General features: G+C 41.7%; 1 protein-coding gene across 2 annotated transcripts in view; it reads left to right on the forward strand.

Annotated features, from left to right (window-relative positions):
- The first annotated feature begins 348 nt into the window (after positions 1 to 348).
- The window catches only part of Lin52 (lin-52 DREAM MuvB core complex component), an 88,446-nt gene continuing 64,878 nt past the window's right edge, over positions 349 to 23,916 (forward strand). Inside the window, exons 1-5 of one of the 2 annotated variants that reach the window (XM_028876771.2) lie at positions 349 to 561; positions 3,854 to 3,928; positions 5,842 to 5,879; positions 8,004 to 8,070; positions 11,076 to 11,159. In XM_028876771.2, the coding sequence (XP_028732604.1) occupies positions 531 to 561; positions 3,854 to 3,928; positions 5,842 to 5,879; positions 8,004 to 8,070; positions 11,076 to 11,159 (295 nt within the window). In that variant the 5' untranslated portion in view covers positions 349 to 530. The remainder of the gene's footprint in view (positions 562 to 3,853; positions 3,929 to 5,841; positions 5,880 to 8,003; positions 8,071 to 11,075; positions 11,160 to 23,916) is intronic. The other variant, XM_028876779.2, reaches the window with a different exon arrangement.

Raw genomic sequence — 23,916 nt, forward strand, 5'->3', positions numbered from 1 at the left:
GCTAGGCCACGCCCTCCACACGGCCAGGCCTTTCCATTGGAGGAGAGGCCCACTTCTCCTAACCAATCATGTGTCAGAACTCTTGACTCCCACCCATCACTACCAGCCCAGGGGACAGGTGATTGGTCAGAGGCGGAAGCGTTCTCGCCCCCTCTCACTTCAGTCGATTTTTTATTGGCGGAGATGGGGCGACGCCTCCCCACCCCCGACTTGGTGCTGCATATTAAGCACCCAGCGGAGATAGGGAAGACGCCCCCTAACCGGGGACTCCGATTGGCTACAGGTAGGCACGCCCCGAGGTCCCGCCCCCTCACTAAGGAAAGTAAATAAGGCCCTGGGAGAATTTTGCCGACGTTCCTCCTTAACTACCACGCCACGGGCGGGGCTGCTGTCTGGGGTGGGACTAGGCAAATATCACCCTATGGGGTGGGGTGACAGGCCCGGGCCGCGCGTTGAGGATAGGTTATCTCTGTAGGGGCGTGGCTTGTGGGGCCTCGCTTTCCCGCCGACGGTTGGCCACGTCACGTGACATGGGCTGGAAGATGGCGTCTCCCACGGACGGTAAGAGCCGGCTTGGAGATTGTTGCCCTGCAGTCTCTTTATTCGTTTCTCTGGGAACTTCCACTGTTTTCATGCTTACACTTGTTTCTTGGGCCCTTTTCCTTTACCTCCCACTTTTCCCTTCCTTTGGGGTGTGTCGGGTTTTCAGCTAGCAGGGTTCTCACGGCGTCTCCGGAGGTGCCAAGTACCGGGTCTGCCTGGCTGTGTACTAGGTGTGTGAAGGAGGCCACCAACCAGACACTTTCCCGGAAGAAGGACAGTTTGTCCTGGCCCATCGGTGATGCTGAGGGCTCAAAAAGGGCTGCTGAGGGGAAAGGGAGCTTTCTTTCCGGACCGGCCCACTGGAGTGTTGGTTCTGTTCTCATCTCAGGAGAGGTAGAGAGCGAGTCTCTCAAGGCGTAGCTGTGACTGGTGACTCACAGGAGGACCGGGGTTCATCCCTGGATGGAGCCGGGAGAGAAACATGCTGTCTCCTTCTCAGTTTAGGACCGTTGCCCTGGCGGCAGGAGAAGCGAGGACCTGGTTTCCTGGCCCTGAGTCTCGTGGGAAATGAAAATTAGTCTTGTTAATGTAGTTCGTACGCGTCTCAACCCTTAACCCGCACTGTTCTACTGGGTGTGTTGTTTCCTGAGGCTGAGGACAGGAACAGTTCTGCTTATATGTCATTTAAGATGCAAATCATCTCAGGTGGCAATTGGGTATTTTCGTTATACCCGTATGCTTTTGCTCCAGGTTCTGTTTTCGTATTTGGAATTGCCCTTCTGTCGTTATTCAGTATCTCAGTATATTCACTGTCAGCATAATTATTCTGTTAACTTTGCCCGGGCCACACCCAATTATAAGTTCTAAGTCTGTCTTATTTCATAGTTTAATCCTAGGTTTTAGCATAATGCCTACAAAGCATTTAGCCTTAAGTTAACATTTGTCAAAAAAAATGAAACTGGCCTCGGTGTGTGACCTTTAATCCTAGCTACTTGGGAGATCGAGGCAGGAAGATTTTTGCTTCAAGCTTACCTAGGCTACAGAGGGAATTGTGGGCAAAGTATGTCTAAAAAGTTGGGGCTTTTTTGTTTGCTTGATTTTTCTTGACAAGGTTTCTCTGTGTAACCCTGGCTGTCCTGGAACTCATTCTGTAGACCAGGCTAGCCTCGAACTCAGCTCCTCCTGTGTGTGCCACCACAGCTCAGACAGAACCTTGATTTTTATAGGTTAAGGATAGGGCCTGGGGAGCTGTCCCAGTAGGTAAGCATGCTTGCTCTTCAAAGATAAAGACCTGAGTTTGAATCTCAAGCACTCACTTAAAAACCAGGTATAGTTGCATGTGCCTGTAACCCCAGCATTGTGGGAGACAAATAGGTGGATCCTGAGAGCTTGCTGGCTAGCTGGTCTAATAGCTTCCGGTTTAGTGTAGATGCTGTCTCAAGACAGTAAGTCTGAGAGCTGAAGGAACACACTCAGCATCCTTTCTTGCCTCCTTAGCCACACACACACACCTACACCTGCATTCATTACACTCAAACAACACACACACACACACACACACACACACACACACACACACACACGAGGTGATGAAGTAAGAACAGGATTCCCAGGAAGGAGGTTATGAGTTTAAGGGGAGAGTTTGCATGTTTAGAATGTGTATGTATGTGTCTGCGCTCAGACTTGCATGTGGGTGCCATCACATGTGTCTGCATACATGTGGAAACTTGGTTAACCTTGGATGTAGTTTCTCAAGAGCCATCTACCTTGTTGCAGTAAGGGTCTTCATTGGCCTGAAAGTAGAGGCCAGAATGTCTAGGCAGCAAGCTCCAAGGATCCCTCAGGGCTGGGGTTACGAACAGCGCGCTACCTCACATTGTTTCATGTACGTTCTTGGAGATCACACTCAGGCCCTCATATTGGCACAATAAGCAGGTTACTGACAGATCTCTCAGCCACCGCCCCCTCCCCCCACTCTTCTTTTCTGTTCTTTTTCTTTTTTCCAAGGGAGGGAAATTCTGGACTAATGAGTGGCTCATTGGGTAAAAGAACTTGTCACCAAGACTGCTAACCTGAGTTTGAGCCTGGAACCCACATCGTGAAGAAGATAACCAGCTTCTTCAATTGTTATGGCATGAACACAAACCCAGTAAATAAATATAAATAAATAAATACTGTTTTGCTTTTTTTTTTTTGTTTTGTTTTGTTTTTTTTTTTCGAGACAGGGTTTCTCTGTGTAGCTTTGCGCCTTTCCTGGAGCTCACTTGGTAGCCCAGGCTGGCCTCGAACTCACAGAGATCCGCCTGGCTCTGCCTCCCGAGTGCTGTGATTAAAGGCAAAGGTGTGCGCCACCACGCCCGGCTCTGTTTTGCTTTTTTAAACAATAATTTTTTTTGTTTTGTTTTTTGGAGGTTTTTGTTTTTTTCTTTTTTTTCTTTTTTTTCTTTTTTTGTGTAGATCAGACTGTCCTGGAACTCACTCTGTAGCCCAGGCTGGCCTCGCACTCACAGAGATCCACCTGTCTCTGCCTCTTGAGTGCTGGGATTAAAGGTGTGCACTGTCAAAGCCTGGCAATAAATGTTCTTTTCAAAAGTCAGAAAGTAGAAAACTTGTAGAGCAGGCTTGCTTGTTGAGTATGAGAAACTGATGGTACAAGAAGATTGAGGTGCTTGTCAAAGCTGGAGACAATGGTCTACAGTCTTAGTAGAGACTGTCTTCCGTGAGAGCAGGGACACTTAGCTGATTATGATTGGAGGAAAGTTGAAAAGTAGAGTGAAGACATAGATAGATTTGCTCACACTTGTCTTACTCGGAATTTTGCTGTATAGTCTGGGCTGGCCTGGAACTCTTAATCTCCTACCTTAGTCTCCCAAATGCTGGGATTACAGATTTGTATCAACATGTCCAGCCAGTACTTGTTTTTCTAAGCAATTTTTCTTAATTTTCTGTGTATGAGTATTTTGCTTTCTTTATGACTTTGCACTACATGTGTACTAACTGGAATCGTAGACAGTTGTGAGCTGCCATGGGGCGCTGGGAATTGAACCTAGGTCCTCTGGAAGAGCAGTCAGTGCTCTTAACCACTGAGCCATCTCTCCAGCCCTAACTTTCTTAAATTTTATTTGGTAGACCGGAAGACTTGAGTTGTGATGAGGGAGAATCAAATTTATTGATATTAGATCATGCCCCAGTAGCATGAGTAATTCAGATCTTTAAACTTCCAGTTGAGTCAGTTTATGCTCTTTGAGATTGAAATCTAGCAAAATATAAATGAATGTGTTTTTCATCTCATCGTGGTGTTTGGTTCTAGGGACGGATTTGGAAGCATCTTTGCTAAGTTTTGAGAAACTTGACCGAGCCTCGCCAGATCTTTGGCCGGAACAATGTAAGTGTTTACTTTTCTATCAGAATCGATGCAGGAGAGTCAGTGTTTCCATGGGAGAATTTTGCAGTGTTATGTATCTGTGATGATTAAAGTTTTTTTGTTGTTCTTGTGTGTTTTTTTTTTTTTTTTGGTTTTTCGAGACAGGGTTTCTCTGTGTAGCTTTGCGCCTTTTCTGGAACTCACTTGGTAGACCAGGCTGGCCTCAAACTCACAGAGATCCGCCTGTCTCTGCCTCCCGAGTGCTGGGATTAAAGGCGTGCGCCACCACTGCCTGGCTGATGATTAAAGTTTTATTTCACTTCGAAAAGAAGAGATTGATGTGCAGTAAAAATTGGGACTTATTGTGAGACAAATGATAAAGAGCTTTTAAACAATAATTAATAGTTTTAAAAATAAGTCTAATGATTTCAGACAATTCTGAGATGCACAGAACTTTTCTTCATCTCCTTTTCTCCTTTAATCACTGGTATCAGAGGTGTGCACCACCACTGCCCGGCTCTGTTAGTAATTTTGTTTACATTGGTTTTGGGTTTTTTTATACTTTTTTTTTCCCTGAGCTGAGGACCGAACCAGGGCCTTAAGTGCTCTACTACTGAGCCAAATCCACAATCCCAGGGTTTTTTATACTTATATAAGAAGTTCACACGCATGCATGTGTGTTGTTTTTCATAATGATGAAGAAGTTGTGTATAAAGCGTTCAGCAATTTCAGTAAATTAGTAATTTGATGTATTTTTCCATATTGCTCTCTGTAGCTCTACTTCATTCTTTTAAATATGTTATAGTGCATAGGTATATTCTAGTTTCTATATTTATATTCTGTTTGGAAACCTAAGTCATCTAATTTTTATTTCACAGGCAGCATATCAATTATTATCCTTGCATATATGTCCTGTATGTAGAAGAGGGTGACTGCCCATTTTCTCACTAGCCAGTATTGGATGTTACTAATCATTATTATGTTTAGCTTGCATTTCTTTTTTCTTTCTTTTTTTTTTTTTAATTAAGTGACATTCATTCATTTATTGGGCTGGGGAGGCACTCATGTACCATGATGGGCATATGGAAGTCAGAGGATAACTTGTCGGAGTCAGTTTTATCCTTTTACCATGTACCTGGGAATCCACAACTCAGGTTGTTGGGCTTAGTGGCAAGTGCCTTTTCCCACTGAGCCATCTCACCAGCCCGAGCTTGTATTTCTTAGTAGAATTGAACATTATTTCACTTTAAATATGTAATTTTTCCTTGATTTTTAATGTGATACTATTCATGAGACATTTGAGTAAGTAACTTAACAGAACAGACAACTGAAAAGAAAGTGTATTGTGTTCAATCTTATTATTTATTTAGTTATTTATTTGCAGCCCTGGGGATCAAACCCAAGGTCTTGTGCATGCTAGACAAATCTCTAGCCCTGGAAAGGAAATTTAAAATTTCTGATAAGAGATAGTTTACTATTCTCCAAGACAAATCCTGCTCATTTAAAATGTGAGGTATTGGCTTCTTCGAGAAGCTTTTCCTGCCCCATCATTCTGATTTAGAGTTCTATTTTTTGTCTTCCTACAGCAGCTAACATCTTTCTGAAATGCTTAAGCAGTGTTAGTGGTTTCTGACCTGTCCTCTTCTACATTGTAAGCTCCTTGAAGGCAACAGGAGTTTTTTGGATTGTTTGCTCGAGATAGGGTTTCTCTGTGTAGCCCTGGCTGTCCTGGAACTTGCTCTGTAGACCAGGCTGGCCTCGAACTCAGGGATTTACCTGCCTCTGCCTTTCAAGTACTAGGATTAAAGGTGTGTGCCACCACAGCCACCACCACCTGGCAAGACTTTGTTTTTTATTATTTAAATCCTCTGTGCCTGAACACACAAATGTTTCTTACATGAATTACATTTTTTGTTGTTGTTTTTCTTTTCTAGTACCAGGAGTTGCTGAATTTGCAGCTTCTTTCAAAAGTGTAAGTAATAGCTTATGTCTGTGGAAGTTTATCCAAAGTTTGCTCTTGGGTAAAAAGCTCAAATCTTTATTTTCAAGAATAGTGCCTTAGTCTTCTAATCATTTTTTGACTGTAGACCTTTAAATACATTTATATTATCACAGTTAATTGTAGATAATCTCTTCCTCTGTTCAAATGCTTTATTTTGACATTCTGACCCTTGTCTATTAGCCTCTTTTCTCAGCTCAGAAACTTGAAGGTTAAGCGGTTGAAGTACTTGATGTAACATTGGTATTCTCTTTGCCCCAACTATATATAATTTTCTGGCTTTTGTCCCTTTATTTATGTGGGAGTTGGTTCTCTCTGTATGTGGTTCCTGGGATTTCCGTTCAGGTCATTGGGTTTGGCAGTAAGCTCACTGGCATGCTGAGCCGTCACTCTGGCCCAAGGTTAGATTTCTTAACCTCTGTTTGCATAGCAGAATTGTCAGTGCACAGCTGCAAAGCTTTTACAATTCTTTGTTTTGTTTAATTCCTTAGCTCTGTTCTTTCTAGTAGTCCCTTTTAATGGCCCTTGATATTCTGAAGCAGTTCATCTGGGAATGACCAGGATTTGTTTTTTGCACAGGATGAGAGGGAAGGTGATCTCACTGTGTCCTATTGCTATGAAGAGACACCATGACCAAGGAAACTTTAAAAAGAAAGCATTTAATTGGGGGCTTGCTTATAGTTTCAGAGACCATGATGGTGGGGTGGGGAACATGGCAACAGGCAGACAGGCATGGTGCTAGAGCAGTAGCTGAGAGCTTACATCTTATCCACAAGCAGCATGCAGAGAGTGAGAGAGATCTGGTGTGGGCTTTGGAAACTTCAAAGCCCCTAGTGACACACCTCCTCCAACAGAGCCACACTCCTAAATCTTCCCAAACAGTTCCACCAACTAGGGACTTAGTGTTCAAATATATGCTCTTACAGGGGCCATTCTCATCAAGTCACCACAGTAACACAAGCTGACCTTGAACTTACCATCCTCTTGCCTCAGCCTTTGCTCGGATTGCAATACCACTTATGTCCGTTAACATTTTTAAGTGCTGAAAATTTCCAAAAACTTCTACAATACAATTAAGAAATCTGGGCTGGTAAGATGGCTTAGCAGGTAAACACATTTGCCATCAAGCCTGAGGACCTGAGTTTAATTCCTGGGACCTACATGATTGAAGGAGAGAACTGACACCCACAAGTTGTCCTCTGACCTCCATGTGCTTATGGCATATGCATGCTCTATCCCCCTCCCCTGACATCACACAATAAATAAACAAAAAGAAACTTTAATGATGAAACATAGCCCAGGCGGTGGTGGCACACAACTCTAATCCAGCACACAGGAGGCAGACACAGGTGGATTTCAGTAAGTTCAAGGCCAGCTTGTTCTACAGAGATAATCCCAAGACAGCCAGGGGCTACACAGAGAAACTCCATCGGGGTGGGGGGGGGGGAATTAATGATGAAATATCAAGTGATGACCATTTTAATTTTTCCCCACTTGAATTGAGGGTTTTCTTATTTTGGTTCTTCTTTCTGTCAGAGATTGTTACTGGTCATTGTTTGTTTTAAACATTCAATTGGAGGCTTTCATAAGAATGGAATTTTAAATAATTTCATTGCTGAACTAACTGATGCTTGAATTAGTAATAGTAGACACATCAAAATTCATCCAAAACTGCCTTTCTGAGACCAACTTTAACATTGAGCAGTAGGACTTTCTAAAATGACTTTTTGAAGTGAAAGCTATACCTAACAACCTGGTTTTGAAATTTTACTTATTTACTTATTTTATATATATGAATATTTTTCTGTATGTATGTCTGTGTACCATGTATGTGCCTGGTGCCTGAGAAAGCCAGAAGAGGGCATCATATCCCTTGTGACTAAGGATTCAGATGGTTGTGGGTACTGGGAATCAATCCTGGGTCCTCTGGAAGAATAGTCAGTGTTCCTGCCTGATGAGCTATCTCTCCACACAAAACCTGGATTTTTGAAATTGTAGTTTGCCAAGATTTTTTTCAAACAATCTGAAGGCTATGTGACAAACTGCATTCTCATAAGAAGGATGTACCTGAATGGATGTATTCTTATTTTCTGACAGCCCATCACTAGCTCTCCACCAAAATGGATGGCTGAAATAGAACGTGATGACATCGATATGTTGAAAGGTACGTGATGCTGGTGTCTACTATCTTTGGTTTTTGGTTTGTTTTGGGTTTCTTGAGACATGGTTTCTCTGTGTAGCCCTGGCTGTCCTAGAACTCACTCTGTCAGCCAAACTGATCTCAAACTCAGAGATCCGCCTGCCTCTCTGCCTCTCAAGTGCTGGGATTAACGGTGTATGTCACCACCACCCGGCTTGTTTTTGTTTTTAATGGGGTCTCATCCCATTGCTCATTGGTCTCTGAGCGCATGAGCCAAACTAATCCTCCTGTCTCAGCCTCCTAAGTATCTGGGACTACGGGTAGCCACCAAGCCTGGCTTGTCCTCTTCCTTTTTTTTTTTTTGGTTTTTCGAGACAGGGTTTCTCTGTGTAGCTTTGGAGCCTGTCCTGGAACTCACTTGGTAGACCAGGCTGGCCTCGAACTCACAGAGATCGGCCTGGCTCTGCCTCCCGAGTGCTGGGATCAAAGGCGTGCGCCACACCGCTGGCTGTCCTCTTCCTTGTATTGTCACATTTACATCCTTCCTCAGAGCTCTGTGGAGTTTTTCTGGCACTACTTCCTTCCCATGTTCTTGGCTTCACACTGCCTACTTTGCTGTCTGTCTTCATAGTTCTTCATGTCTGGTTGGAATACTTTTCTCTACCTTTTACAGGTGTAGAAATCCAGCCAGTTCAAGGATGAGTCACAGTGAACTCTTCCATGTTTATTTTTTTTAATATTAATTTAATTTTGTGTAATGCTTACAGTGGACAAAAAAAAAAAAAAAAAAAAGTACACCAATTTCTCACTGAGTTATGAAGGCCCTGTTAGGTATAGCCAAGGTTTAGAGATAAAATGGCTACTGTTTATAAATTTATAAAATTTAAATTCTGATTTTTTTTTTTAAAGATTTATTTATTTATTTATTAGGTATACAGCATGTATGACTGCAGGCCAGAAGAGGGCACCAGATTCATTACAGATGGTTGTGAGCCACCATGTGGTTGCTGGGAATTGAACTCAGGTCCTCTGGAAGAACAGTCAGTGCTCTTAACCTCTGAGCCATCTCTCCAGCCCCATAAATTCTGATCTTTTAAAGTTTAGTCTTCACTATAAAATAAGTGCCTTATATATAAGACTTAAAGCCATAGCTGGGCTGTGGTGGTGCACGCCTTTAATTCCAGCACTGGGAGGCAAGGGGATCTCTGTGAGTTCGAGGCCAGCCTGGGCTATCAAGTGAGTTCCAGGAAAGGCGCAAAGCTACATAGAGAAACCCTGTCTTGAAAAACAACAACAACAACAACAACAAAAAAAACAAAAAACAAAAACAAAAAGACTTAAAGCCATACATTTTCCTTAGTACTATAAAATGACAACCCCTTAGTGCAACAGTTCTCTTTAGGAGGTCAGACTCCATCTTCACAGGGATCCCGTATCAAATATCCTGCATATCAGATATTTACATTACAGTTCATAATAGTAGTAAAACTACAGTTATGAAGTAGCAATGACATAATGTTATGGTTGGGGTCACCACACCATGAGGAACTGTATTAAAGGGTGGCAGCATTAGGAAGGATGAGAACCTCTGCCTTAGTGGGTTAAGACTAATATTTCTTTCTTTCTATCCTTTCAGTTTCTTCCATCAAGAATTCTATGAGTAGTGAATACTGTTGTTTGATAAATGATTTAGAGTTCAATGAGAATGGACATTTAAATTAAAAAAACATTAATTTTATGGTTTTGCTCTTTTTAAAAAAAATCATTCTTCTGGTGTTCAGATTCATGATGGTTGTAAAGTAATGGGCTGAAATTAAGGTAAAAGTCGGGGATTCTTGAGCTATCGAGCAGCTGAACTAGTCAGGAGAGTCGCATGTGCCTGATGAAGTAGGACTGCAGGAGGGTAGATGGAAGACAGAGCTCCTTTGTGTGGTTTCAGAAGTCGGTCACTGTCTGCATGCTAAACGCTGATCCTCCCCCCCATGGAAAAATTATATCTCAAAGGCATCTCCGATTCATTGTCCTGATATTCCAAAAATACTCATGTAAGAAACAATGAGCATGTGTTTCCTAAGAAAACTTTAAATTTTAGTGAGAGTTCACATAGCGGTATGTTTCATGCAAATTGACGTCTATTTTAAACAAGGATTTAGGTGCTAATTAATGAAAATCTGGGGAGTAGCTTTTATTTTAAGTAAGTAAAATCTGGAAAGTAAGTAATAGTAGATAAAATAAGCAAAAATGGGATTTGAAGGAAAAGTTTGGATCAGTTTTTGTTTTCTATAGTTGAGAACATGGTAAACAGTATTTTGTTGCTATTATTGCTACTGTATATAGTTGAAATCATTGAACTTATCAATGGAGACAACATCAATTTTACATGACCAAGATGTGTCTGCAAGGTTTTCTCAATGATCCGTCACATCGTAAGCCTTCATATTTAACAGTGTGTTCATTTTGTATGGTAGGCAAAAATGAATGTTATAAATAGATCCTTGGGATAAAACACTTGGGTAGGTGAGATGACTCAGCTGTACAGGCACATGCCACTAAGCCTGACAGCTTGAGTTTGCTCTCTAGAACCTACATGCTAGACGGAAGAATTGACTCTTTGAACTTGTCCTCTGATACCCATGCAGTAGTGTGCACCAACACACACTAAATACATTTTTAAAGTGTAAAAAGCAATTTTGAAGCCTACTTAATTTGTTAAGTATAATGCTGAGGTATTTTTGCAGTGGTAGAAAACTTCACTGTTTTTGTGAGAGAGTATGTAAAATTGGAGGAAAAGAAATCAAGGGTCTGTCTTGTCCTTAGTCAATAAGGAATGTAAGCTTGAAATCTTCCTCACCCTCTCTTAGTTCTGGTGATCAAACCCAGGGTTCCTGCATGCTAGGCCAGTGTTGTAACATTCAACTGTAACCCCAGCCTAGCCAGAAATCATTTATTACTAGAACTGTCAACCCAAATCAGTTGTAGCTGGAGACCAGTGGGAAGAAGTAATACTAAAATGAAGTCTTCTGTTTCAGAGCTGGGGAGCCTCACCACAGCTAATTTGATGGAGAAGGTACGAGGCCTCCAGAACCTGGCCTATCAGCTGGGGCTGGATGAGTGTGAGTACCCAATTAATTTTTTCTTTCTTTTTTTTTTTTTCCCGAGACAGGGTTTCTCTGTATAGCTTTGTGCCTTTCCTCGAACTCCCTCTGTAGTCCAGGCTGGCCTCAAACTCACAGAGATCCACCTGCCTCTGCCTTCCAAGTGCTGGGATGAAAGGCGTGCGCCACCACCGCCCAGCCCCAATTAATTTTATACAAGGTTACATGTTGTATATTCCACAATGAGTTCTATTTATAACTCATGAAAATATACTTTTCTTTTATCAAGGCAAATTCAAGCCATCTGAAGGTAGGAACTTGGTGTAACTTTGTGCCTTTTATGACAGAATATGCTAGACTATTGACTGGACTCAATAGGTAAAAAAATCATTGTGCAATATACATCTTTTGGAACATTTTTGTTTTAAGTGCTAGGACGTCAACTAAAACTAGCTTAATCTAAAGAGAGACTTGGTTAGTTCACTTTTGCTTATTAAAAATCCAGGGTTAGAAATAGCTTTGGTTATCTAGATCTGTGACCCTTAATGATGTCATTGGGAGTATTCTTTTTTTATTGGCGGGGGTGGGGAAGTGGGGAGGGGTTTTCCAAGACAAGATTTCTGTGTGAAGTTTTGGTGGCTGTCCTGGCTATTGCTCTGTAGCCCAGGCTGGCCTCGAACTCCCAGAGCTCCGCCTGGCTCTGCCTCCCAAGCGCTGGGATTGAAGGCATGCCCACCGCCGCCCACCCGTAGGGGTGTTCTTAGTCTTGCTTTTGTGTATGCAGGCTCCACTTTACTCACGCCATTACCCATAGTGTCTTTGCTGCTGCCAAGAGCTTTTGCTCCGCCCTAGGGAAGGTGAGCATAGAGTGATCCAGTTTGTTTGAATGTCATGATTCCCAAAGGAAGGAAGAGTGTCTTTCTGAGAGACTTTACCTGTTCTGCAGCAGTGCACATACTTGCAGGGCAGTAGTCAGAGAACAGCTTGGGAGAGCCGAGTCTCTTTCTGCTATGTGAGTTCCAAGGAACTGAACTCACGTTCTTAGGTTTGGCGGTGTGGTCCCTTAATCCACTGAGCCATCTTTACTGCCAAGTATTTGTATTTCTAGGAACTGACGTCATTGGGGTGGGGGTTAGTTGCAGTCAACTGATGCAGCCATCTTAATCATTGAACTTAGGCTGAACCACGAAGACTGTTTTCCTGCCAGTGTGGGTAGGATGAACGCAGTTGTTGCCCCTTTTTAAATGGTTGCTGCCTTTAAGCCACAGCTGTCAGAGTCAACAACTACCAGCAACAGTTAGCCCCATGGGTGTAGCCGGAGGATTTCTGTTCCCTTAGGCTCCGACTCTTGCAGTGCTAAGAAGGGAACTTAACTAAACCTCTGTCCCTCTGAAGAACTCAAGATTCAAAGGCTAAGGTGGAATTCTGCTCTTCAGAATTCCTCTCCTTGCTCACCTCCTCCAAAAAGCCCTCCTGCTTCTCCTGGCCCCTCCTTACAAACCTTTCTCCACCTGGCTCCTCCCTACCACTTCCTGTCAGCTGGTTGCTGACTCAGTCTCCTGACTGCAGGTCAATTTTATTTAATCAAACACATCTTTGCATCATTAAACAAATGTTCCTGAGCATAAACAAAAGTAACACACCTTGAAATAATATTCTACAACACACAGTAGAGACACAGATTGTTATACTTCATAATTCAGCCTGTTTCAACTTGTGTGACAGTACTTTGTAACTGCTATTGTCCTTGGCCATAGTGAGTTTATTTGAAATAAGAAAATACTTCGTTAGAAATTGAAATGACTACATTGATATGGATTGGAGTTCTTGGATCCAGTCTTTGTTTTAGTGTGTATAGTGTATTTGCATAAGAACATCTTTTTTCCCCTCGTAGATTATTCATCTACACTCGGGGTTGTCTTTCACTTGACACCTTAATCTCGTGTTTCAATGTCTCGGTATTTTTTTCCAACATTAATTGAAAGGATGACATGAGTGAAAAATAAGCAGTAGGAACTGATGAATCCCAGGGGACCAGTGATACTGTTTTCATGCAAATATCTGCCTTGATAAAGATGATGAGATGAGAAAAATGCAGAAAATATTTAGCCTCAAACCATGACTGTCATTTCTCAGCATTGCTAAATGTTAGTATAGGAGTAACAAGAGCCTTCTAGTGCTGGTAGTAACTAGAGTGTGTCTTTTGGGAGGTGAGCCTTGTGTTACTCTTGGATTGGCTACATGGCTATATGTCAGATAACCACGGTGTACAGATTTTAGAATACAAGTAACTTTTTTATAGATTTGTTTCATTTTTAAGGTACTTTTACCATTCTTGGAAATTTGTTTTAGCCCTTGGATTAAATGTAACTTTTCAAGGTAAAAGTCATTGTTTTGAGACTGCCTTTGGAGTCTGTGGATCAGCTGATATAACAGCAGGTTTGCAGTGTGTGAACGTTTGCCAGTGGGATGAAGGAATGGTCAATTAGTGATGCCCCGAGATGGATGACACACTCTGTCTGCTGAAGCCCAGTGACTTACAACCGAAAGGATGAAAGCTTCTGAAAATTGCTTTAGTTTTAGGTAATTGGTATTTAGTGATGAGAAGTAGTGTTTGAAGATCTTGTGATATTTTCTTTTATATCAGTAGATAATTATATAGTACATATAACATGAAGTGTGTTAATTGTTTGGCTGTATGTGCTTGAACCTTGCCTCGTTACCATTATGCTGTGGGTGGGATACTGCCTTAGCCCTGTGAATTGCAACAGTAGGTTGTTGCTTTTATTCCTGAGACCCATTTAATTGCTGTGAATCCTACTACTGATTCTCTGCAATTTTTTTCCCTTTTCTGATTTTTTTTTTTTTTTTTTTTTTTTTTGGTTTTGAAGGTGACAAGCTTTCCAGTAGTCATGTAATCAACTTACTTATTTATCATCACTAACTTGGAAATAACTGAAAATAGGTTGTAAAGATTTGGAAAAGTGAGAATCATGTCTTTGCAGTTAGAGCTAAACCTTGGGACTCTAATGCATTTGGTTTTTTGTTGTAACAACTTTATTGAGCTGCAGTTCATATTCCTGTAATTCACCTATTTATCCTGGACAATTGAGGTCTAGGATGTTTTCATTACCACCCCAAGCCCTGGGCCCTTCTCTTCCTCATCTCTTCTCAAGCTTCTGTGGGTTCAGCCACCACTAATCTGTTTGATGTCAGTTTAGATTTGCCTAGTTTGGAATCATGGAGTATGGAGTCTCTGTGACTGGAGTCTCGTTTTATTCTTCTGTTTTTTCTCTCTCTTTTTCATTGTCTGTTATTCAAAGTGCTGGGGGTCAGACCCACAAGCCTGTATATTGCCAGATCCCTCCAGCCCTGAATTCTTTTACTGAAACAGTATTTTCAGTGTTCAGCTGTGTTACAGAATATATCAATGCTCTCTTTTGTATGGTCAAATAATATTTCTTTGGGTAGGTATATCACATTGTATTTACCACCATTTGAGAGACATTTGATTGTTACTATTAGACTTTATGGACAAGTCATGTAGAAGTTTTTGTGTAGATGCATTTTCGTTCTCTTGTGTTTATTACTGGGATCATATGGTAGCATTGCATCTGACTTTTTGGATTTTGGAGACAGGGTTTCTCTGTGTAGCTCTGGCTGTTCTAGAACTCACTCTGTAGACCGGGCTGCATTTGATTCCACAGAGATTTGCTTGCCTCTGCCTCCCAAGTGCTGGGATTAAAGGTGTGTTCTTTGTTTGTATCCGACTTTTTGAGAAATTGACAGGCTGTTTTCCAAGCTGGCTGAACCATTGTATATCTCTATCAGCAATTGTGGAATTTTTGCTAATACTTATTATTCTCCTTTAAAAAAATGTTATATCCATCCTATGGATGTAATGTTCACTGTGGTTTGGATTTGCATTTGCCCAATGATGATGGATGCTTAACATGTTTTCATATTTTTTTATTTCACTCTCTTACCTTAGTTAAATTTCACTACATTGAATGTATTACTTAAGAAAATTTTCAAGAATTTACCTTGCTTTGATAGCTACTTCTGTTCTTTTTCATCTAATCCTGTGTGTTTGTTTAGAAGTTGGAGTTATTCACCTAGATTTTTAGAGCTTTTAAAAACATTTTTGTCTAAAAGACATTTGAGACTTCCCTATTTAAGCTTTGCAAAAGATTTCTTTCTTTCTTTTTTTGTTTTGTTTTGTTTGTTTGTTGTTTTTGTTTCAAGTTTAGACAGGGTTCCTCTGTATAAACGGCCCTGGCTGTCCTGCAACTCACTCTATAGACTAGGCTGGCTTTGAACTCATAGAACTGCACCTGCCTCTGCCTCCCATGTGTACAGTGTTCAAGTCTGTACCAATATATGGTATAAGTGGTTGTACCAAAGAGAAAACAATTCTTCCAAACTCTTCTGTTAGGACCCTCTAGGCATGTGCTTTTGAAAAGTAGCTATATATTGAGAAATTATTCTCCATCTACATTTTTTGCTTGTGGGACAGGATGATCCTATATAGCCCAGGCTGGCTTTGAACTCATAGCAATCTTCCTGCTTCCACTTCCCAAGTGTTGGGATTTACAAACATGGACTTGTAGATGTAACCAACCGTCTTATTAAATAAGAAACACAGAACCAATGCAAAGAAGAAAGCCAAGAGATCAGAGCTAAGAGCCTTACCCTTCCTGCTGAAGCTAGCCTCTTTAGCGGAGACCTCTCTGAAAAGAGACCTACTTCCTGTGTGTTTGTCTTTATATAGTCTTTCTGTTCTGTCTTCTCATTGGTTGTAAACCCAAACACGTGACTGCCTCGTCACTGCCTGTATGTACAGCCCTCCAGGTCTTCTATGGTATTGAGATTAAAGTCTCCAATGCTGGCTGTATCCTTGACCACACCTAGACCTTGACCACCACCTAGAGATCTACCTAGCTCTTCTACCAAGTGCTGGGATTAAAGGCGTGCACCACCACCGCCCAGCCTTTGCTATGGCTCTAATAGCTCTGACCCCCGGGCAACTTTATTTATTAACATACAATTAAAACCACATTTCAGTACAATTAAAATACCACCATATGGACTACCACATCTAGCTCTAAATAAATCTAAAGGACAGTTAACTCTGTAGAGTTCTAAGTTTAGTCTGTGACTGAAGGAGAGAATAACTCTAGGTGTTCTTTGTGGACTGGCATCAAGGTTCTTCATCAGGCTTTTATAATAACCTCTGTAACAAATTAGTAGTCCTTGATGAAGGAAAGAAGTCATCTCATGTGTAACCTCTAGATGGCAGCAGAAGTCTTACAGTAGTTCTAATTCTGGCCATACTGCTTGAGCTGGGTTTCTGATTTGGGTAAAAGCATTTTTTTGTGGTTTTACCAGACTGTTTGCCTAAATATTTTTCCTTCCTCCCTTCCTCCCTCCTCTCCTCCTTCCTCCCTCCCTCCTCCTCCCTCCTCTCCCTCTCCTTCCCTCTCCCCCCCCTCTTTTTTTTTTTTTTTGAGACAGGCTGTCTATGTGTGGCTGTCCTGGAACTCATTATGTAGACCACATGGGCCTCACTCACAGGCTTGCCTCTGCCTCCTGAGTGCAGGGATTAAAGTTGTGTGCCACTACAACTTGTCTTTCAGCTTTTTTACTCCCTCTCTCTCTCTCTTTTTTTTTTTTGAGACAGGGTTTCTGTATGTAAGCCTGGCTATTCTGGAACTCACTCTGTAGACCAGGCTGGCCTTGAACTCACAGAGATCCACCTGCCTCTGCCTCCCTAGCGCCAATATCAAGGGCGTGCGCCACCACTGCTCAGATTTTTGTTTTTCTTTTCATTGCTCCATCTTATTTTTAAAGCTAATTTTCTTTTTAGATAGTGTATATTTGTGATGATTAGAGTCTTTTAATTTCTCTATTGTCTAAAGTGGCTTTTTGCATTTCCTTATGGAGTTTGGATTCCCCCCCCCCCCCAAACCCTCGAGGCAGGGTTTCTTTGTATAACAGTCCTGGCTGTCCTAGAACTCACTCTGTTCACTAGGCTGGCCTTGAACTCACAGAGATTCGCCTGCCTCTGCCTCCCCAGTGCTGGGACTAAAGGTGTCATGAAGGTTGGATTTTTTTTTTTTTTTTTTTTGGAGACAGGGTTTCTCTTTGTAGCTTTGCACCTTTCCTGGAACTCACTTGGTAGTCCAGGCTGGCCTCGAACTCACAGAGATTGGCCTGGCTCTGCCTCCGGAGTGCTGAGATTAAAGGCGTGCGCCACCACCGCCCGGCTTGAAGGTTGGATTTTTAACATTCCAGAAGTGTGATTATTTAGCCAGTTGCTCCCCTACTTGGACATAAGACTCAGAATGGGCTCAGTGCTCTGACTTGTGTTCTCTCTCTTCCTGGTAGTTTTTCTTGCATCCTTGGACTCTGGTGTGTTAAAATGTAATATCAGACAATGCCATGTTAAATGAAAACAGGAATTTTATCTAAAATTGATAGAATAAACTTGGGCGGGTCCCCTTAAAGAAAAATTAAATTATTTTAAAATAAAGCTTTCAGACATTAAGTCATTTTGAATGATCAGATAAAGAAAGAAAGAAAGGAAAAAATGTGTCCCATTCAGCTATTTATCCACTTCACACAGGGCTCTCTCTGTATGGGATATGAAGTTGAGTAAAATACATTACTTCACTATGCACGTTAAAATCTATGAGGAGAGGGAAAGGTGATAAGTAAGCAATTCTTAATGGACCATGGAGAAATAAGTTCTTTAAGAATACAAAGAAGTGAATGTTTGGGAGAGAAGGGGCAGTTATGTAGGTTGCGACAGGAAGAGCAGATAAGCTTCATTTTGTATGTCAATATGAATTGATCAGTAAGGACTGTCTAGAACCACTTAATGGAGATTCTGTTTTCAGACACGGCAGTTACTGATATTAGCCCTAGACAAGGGAAAGGAGCATGGTAGTCAGTTTTGAAACACTGAAAATAATTGACTTGCTGGGTGGTGGGGCACACCTTTAATCCCAGGACTCTGGAGGCAGAGCCAGGTGGATCTCTGTGAGTTCGAGGCCAGCCTGGTCTACAGAGAGAATTCCAGGACAGCCAGAACTGTTACACAGAGAAACCCTGTGTTTTTGGGGAAAAAAACAAAACCAAAAACCAATAGAGATGACTCAGTGGTTAAGAGCACTGACTGCTCTACAGAGACCGGTTCAATCCAGCATCCACATGGCAGCTAACAAAAGTCTGTAACTCAGCCGGGGGTGGTGGTGGTGGTGGGGTGGGGTGGTGGTGGTGGGGTGGGGTGGTGGTGGTGGTGGTGAGGTGGTAGAGGAGGAGCACACTTTAATCCAGTACTTGGGAGCAGAGCCAGGCAGATCTCTGTGAGTTCAAGGCCAGCCTGGTCTACAGAGTGAGATCCAGGACAGGCAACAAAACTACACAGAGAAACCTTTCGCAAAAAATGTCTGTAACTCCTAGATCTGACACTCTGACACAGATATACATGCAGGCAAAACACCAATGCACATAAAATAAAGATAAATAAATTATTAAAAAAAAACAACAACAAATGAACTGTGGAGATGGTTCAGTGAATAAGAGCACTTAAGAGCACTTACTGAATAAGCATGAGGATATGATTTTGAATCCCCAGCTCCTAAATAAAAGACCAGGCTCAGCCACATATGTCTGTGACCCCAGTAGAAATGGGAGAGCACTGGAGTTCTCTGTGCCCTCAATGACCAGCTTCATGTTCAGTAAATAACTGTCTCAAGGTGGAGCATGACAGAAGAAGACACCCAAAGTTATTTGCCTCTGCCTGTGTACCTATGGGGGCACACACACACACACCACCACCACCACCACCACCACCACCACCACCACCATCAAATGAAAGTGGATTTTAAAGAACACGTAGGATTTTTATGGATGGAAATGGTAAGCAGTATATTCTAGATGGTTTGAATATTAGGAGTAAAGTAGAGTTTGGAAGCAGCAGCTGTGTTCAGAAGAATAGCATGCGTGATGGAAGCTTGTCCCTGAGGACCCCAGATTATATCAGGAACCATAAGAACTTAGACTGGGAGGGTCTTAGGATCACACTGAAGAAAACCTTGAATTCCAGGGGATGGAGAGAGTGAATTTTCTGTGAAAGAGATTATTATGGCTATGACATTAGTTATAGTTTATTATAGATGGTAGTAGAGATACTTGGCTAACAACTCAGCTATATATTTTTTATTGTAAAAATAAGAAAACAGAAAATAACAGCCATGGCCTTATCACTAAGAGGTAACTGCTGTAAACATTTTTGGCTACTTTTATTCTCTTTGTACATAGATTTGAGTATTTATATTTTTACTTGTGCTCATGTAGATACACAGAGATGCTTTCCTAGGGTTTAGATTTGTTTTTTTTTTTTAGACAGGGTTCCTTTGTGTAACCCTGGTTATCCTGGCACTCGTTCTGTAGACCAGGCTAACCTTGAACTCACAGAGATCCCCCTGCCTCTGCCTTCCACATTCTGGGATTAAAGGCATGTGCCACCACTGCCCAGCCAGAGATGCTTTCCTAACATAACAGACACTATGTTTATTTTCCTCTTCCTAAGATTTCTACCACATACCTATAGGAGACTGGTTAAGATAGGGTGGAGTGAGTTTTGAGACCAGAGGCAGGAAGTTAGGGAGGGTGGCAGTGAGAATGGAGGCCAGTGCACTCGGAGAGCATGTCTTCTAGCTTTGTAATACTCAGGAATGGGCAAATGCCTGGGTGCATGTTAGGAGATGAGGTGTAGTCGGAATTTGTCATGCTAGGGGGTTTTGTTTTGTTTGAGGCTGACCTCAAACTCCTTGTGCAGTCAAGGAGGATCTTGAACTTTGTTCTCCTGCCTCCACATCTTGAGGAGTGGGATCACAGAAATCACCACCATGCCCAGTTAGTTTATGTGGAGCTGGAGATTGCACTCAAGGCCATCTGCATGCTTGCAAATACTGTGCCAAATCTGAGCCCCATCCCCAGTCCCCCGTGCTGTTGATGACAGGGAAGTCAGGAAATAGGTCAGATACTTGATTAACAACAACAAAATTCATCTGATTCTTTCCTGTCTTTTTGTAAGCAGCATACCTTTTGTTTTTATTTTTTAGAAATAAGTAAAAGTCATTTTTTCAGGATGGGTTTTACTATCAGTATGAAAGAGGTGATCTTGTCTGGTTGAGCCATACCAGATGGGAGACAAGTAATACTTGAGATGGTTGCAGTAAGCCCTTTATATATATGATAGGTAATTCTTTGCTAACTAGAAAAGGGTTTGGAAATTTAAATTTGATGTTACAGAAACTGGTACTTGTTATGCCCAGATTAGGACCCCCAAAGAGACCACCAGGAGACCAGATATATCCAGAATGCAATAGCAAGGTTTACTTCTTGGCGCAATACGAGCTAGCAAGGAACCCTCGTCCGCAGTGCCCGGAGCAGCGAGGCAGGGAGGAGAGTTCCTCTTTCTTGGGGAGATTAGCTTTTGAAGGCAAAAACCACAAAATTCTTCAGAGGAGGGGGTTAGTACGGGTCCACCCTTGATTGGTCCAGTTTTCCTGAGTTTGGACTTTTATCTTACTTTTTGCTCTGTCAGGAGTTTTACAGCCCATCTCCAAAATTTGGTCATATTATCTCAGGGGAGGGGGGTGTCTCATGGTTAGCTACCACCAGACAGTCTGATTTTGTACTTTTAAAACTTCTGACTTCACCCTGTCTGGGAATGGGGAATTGACTTGGTTCTGGCTATTTTAAGATGTCCCTTTCCTCAGCTCTCTGGGCCTTAGGGGGAACTGGGGTGGGGGTCTCTCAGTACCAAAGATTTGCTTTTGCTGCATAGTTATCTTTAGATTATATCTGCACTAGGTTAGTTCATTTTAAGAATGAAGACCCCATTTTCTGTGGAGTTAGAGAGAATATGTGACCATCTCATCTTCCAGCAAGGTGCTTCCCACCTCTCCTTTCTTACTAACACCAAGACTTAGGATTTTTTCATTGTCAATTTGATAGGCAAAAAACAACTTGTGGAAGTGAATTTCATTTTCATATATATTGATCATGTATTTGTTAAGGCTGCAGAATCAAGAAAATATAAATTTGGATCTGGACATGATAGTGCACACCTCTAAGACTCAAAAGGTGGAAGCAGGAAGATCAGGAGTTCAAGGGCAGGCTCTATTGTCTATTGAGTTTCAGGTCAGCCTGGGCTAATGTGACCCTGTCTTGGGGGGAAAAAGGATAAATTATTATAACCTAAGATTATAAATTCAGGAAACTTGATTCAAAAGCACTGTAAAAACTACTGATACTTGATTTTTTCAAATACCATTCAAAATTTAACCTTACTTCTTTTGTTCATGTATTACCATAACATCTCGCTGTATTCATTATCACAGCATCCTGTTTAGATTATAATACAGTATAAAATCTAGAATCCCCACTTTGAAAGGATCAAGGTTATTTCTCATAATTAGAAATTGTCAATTTAGCTTTTAAGTATTTTGTTTAAAAATGTATTATGATAATGAGAAATAAAACATGCCAGTATTTCTCATTTTTCCCTTGGCTAACAAATTAGGATATACAAATCCTCAAATTACCTTCAAGGCTTATAAGCATTCATATCTTTTATCCATTAGTCAAGTTACTTCATAAAACCAACATTGCCTCTGAAATGGTTTTACTCACAAAGAGGATTTTGCCATAAAATGCTTCTGGTATTTTACTCTCTTGTGATTTGGGGAGGAGGGACGGGATAGAGGAGAGCAGACAGGACATAAATCAATTAGGATAAGATTGCTTTCAAAGTATCATTTTGTATAATTCTACAAAATATATGCTAGATAAGAAGATGTATATTTAGAGGGACTACTGTGTGTTTGTGATTTATCTCAGGGATAGACTTGACAACGAGGCCCTGGGGTCAGTCCCCAGAGCTGTAATCACAGAAAGACCAAATAGGTCCATGGAAACTAGGAGGATAACCAGGTACACTGTTATCTACCCTTAAAGGATAATGCAGCCATTAAAAATAATGTTAAAGCATTAGAGACCATCCAGCGTCAGAAAGGCTCACATGTGAGGACATAAAAAAAAGCAGGGTATCGGTCAGTGAGGTGGCTCAGTGGGTAACTGTGCTTGCTGCCTGGCAACCTGAGGTGGATCCCTGCAATGCACATAGTGAAAGAGAGGCAATGTCTGCACTGGACTGCATCGTGCATTGCACACACAACAGAAATAAATATATGCCTATGCATACACATTTATATGTATGTGTGTGAAATTTTAGACAGGGCCTTCCTGTGTAGCCCTAACTAGCCTGGAACTCCCTGTATAGATCATGAGCTGGCCTTGAACTCGCTGAGGTCATCCTGCTTCTGTCCCAAGTGCTGAGATTAAAAGTATGTGATATCACACCTTGCCCAAAAAATAAAAATATTTTTTAAAAGATCATAAAATCAGCATTTTTTTTTAATTAAGAGATTTTCTATTCCTTTTACACACCAACCACAGATTCCCCTGTCCTCCCTCCTCCTGTCCCCCCATACTTCCCCCTCACTCCCCATTCCCACCTCCTCCAAGGTAAGGTCTCCCATAGGGAGTCAGCAGAGCCTGGTACATTCAGTTGAGGCAGGTCCAAGCCCCTCCTCCCTGCACCAAGGCTGTGCAAAGTGTCTCAAAATCAGCAATTTTTAGTTTTGAGAGTAGGAACATAGTTAAATGTCAGAAAGGAAATACAAATATATTTAATTTATAAACAAGTGATTTTAAATTATATAGGAAACATTCTATTAAAAATGAAGGAAATTAAATACCATTTTAGAAATAATTGGAGTTTTTTAAAAGGTGCACTCTCTGTTTTTCTGAGAGGTTTTTACTCTTTGAGATGCTGTTTCTAAGGAAGAGATTTTCTGTCAATGAAAAACAGCTGGTCAGCTTTCCCAGTGACTAGTGAGGTTAGGAAGTAAATGAGACTTCTTTTTCCAACTTTGGCGTGGCCTTGCAGAAGTAGAGGCTAAGTAAGCTGTTAGTCAAGGGCACAAGATGATTTGGTTGGCATCTTTTGTGCCAGCTCTGGTGGCCCACTCCTGTCATTCCAGCACTCAGGAGATTAAGGAGGGAAGATCTGAGGTGAATAGCAGACCAGTTACATAGCAAGACAGCTGTCCCAATAATAACCCAAGCTGGGTGGCCATGGCATACACCTTTAATCCCAGAACTCGTGAAGCAGAGGCAGGCGGTTCTCTGTGAGTTCAAGGCCCACCTGGTCTACAGAGTGAGTTCCAGGAAAGGCTCCAAAGCTACACAGAAACCCTGTGTGGGGTGGGGGGTGGGGGTGGGGGTGGGGACCCAAAGGGCCTGGAGAGATGGCTTGGCAGCTAAGAGCACTTGCTGCTCTTGTAGAGGACCCAGATTCGGTTCCCAGCGCCCAAACGGCAGCTCATCTGTAACATGAATTTCAGAGGATCTGATGATCTCTTCTGGCCTCTTTGGCACCAGTTAACATGTGGTATACATACATGCATGCATGCATGTAAACATTTTTAGACATAAAAAGAAATACATTTTCAAAAACACAAAGAGGCATCTTTTATTAAGCAAACACTGGCCAGTTTTGTCAAGCTTTATTTCAGACTGTCTTGCCTGTAGCTGGAAAATGAAACACTTAGTATTGAGTATACAGTGGAAGCGAAGAGCCACTGGCAATGCCTGGCAGTGGGAAGTGAAACTGTAGCCATTGTTTGAGAGATAAAAT

Source organism: Peromyscus leucopus, chromosome 14, assembly GCF_004664715.2.
Source record: "Peromyscus leucopus breed LL Stock chromosome 14, UCI_PerLeu_2.1, whole genome shotgun sequence".
NCBI classification, from domain to species: Eukaryota; Metazoa; Chordata; class Mammalia; order Rodentia; family Cricetidae; genus Peromyscus; species Peromyscus leucopus.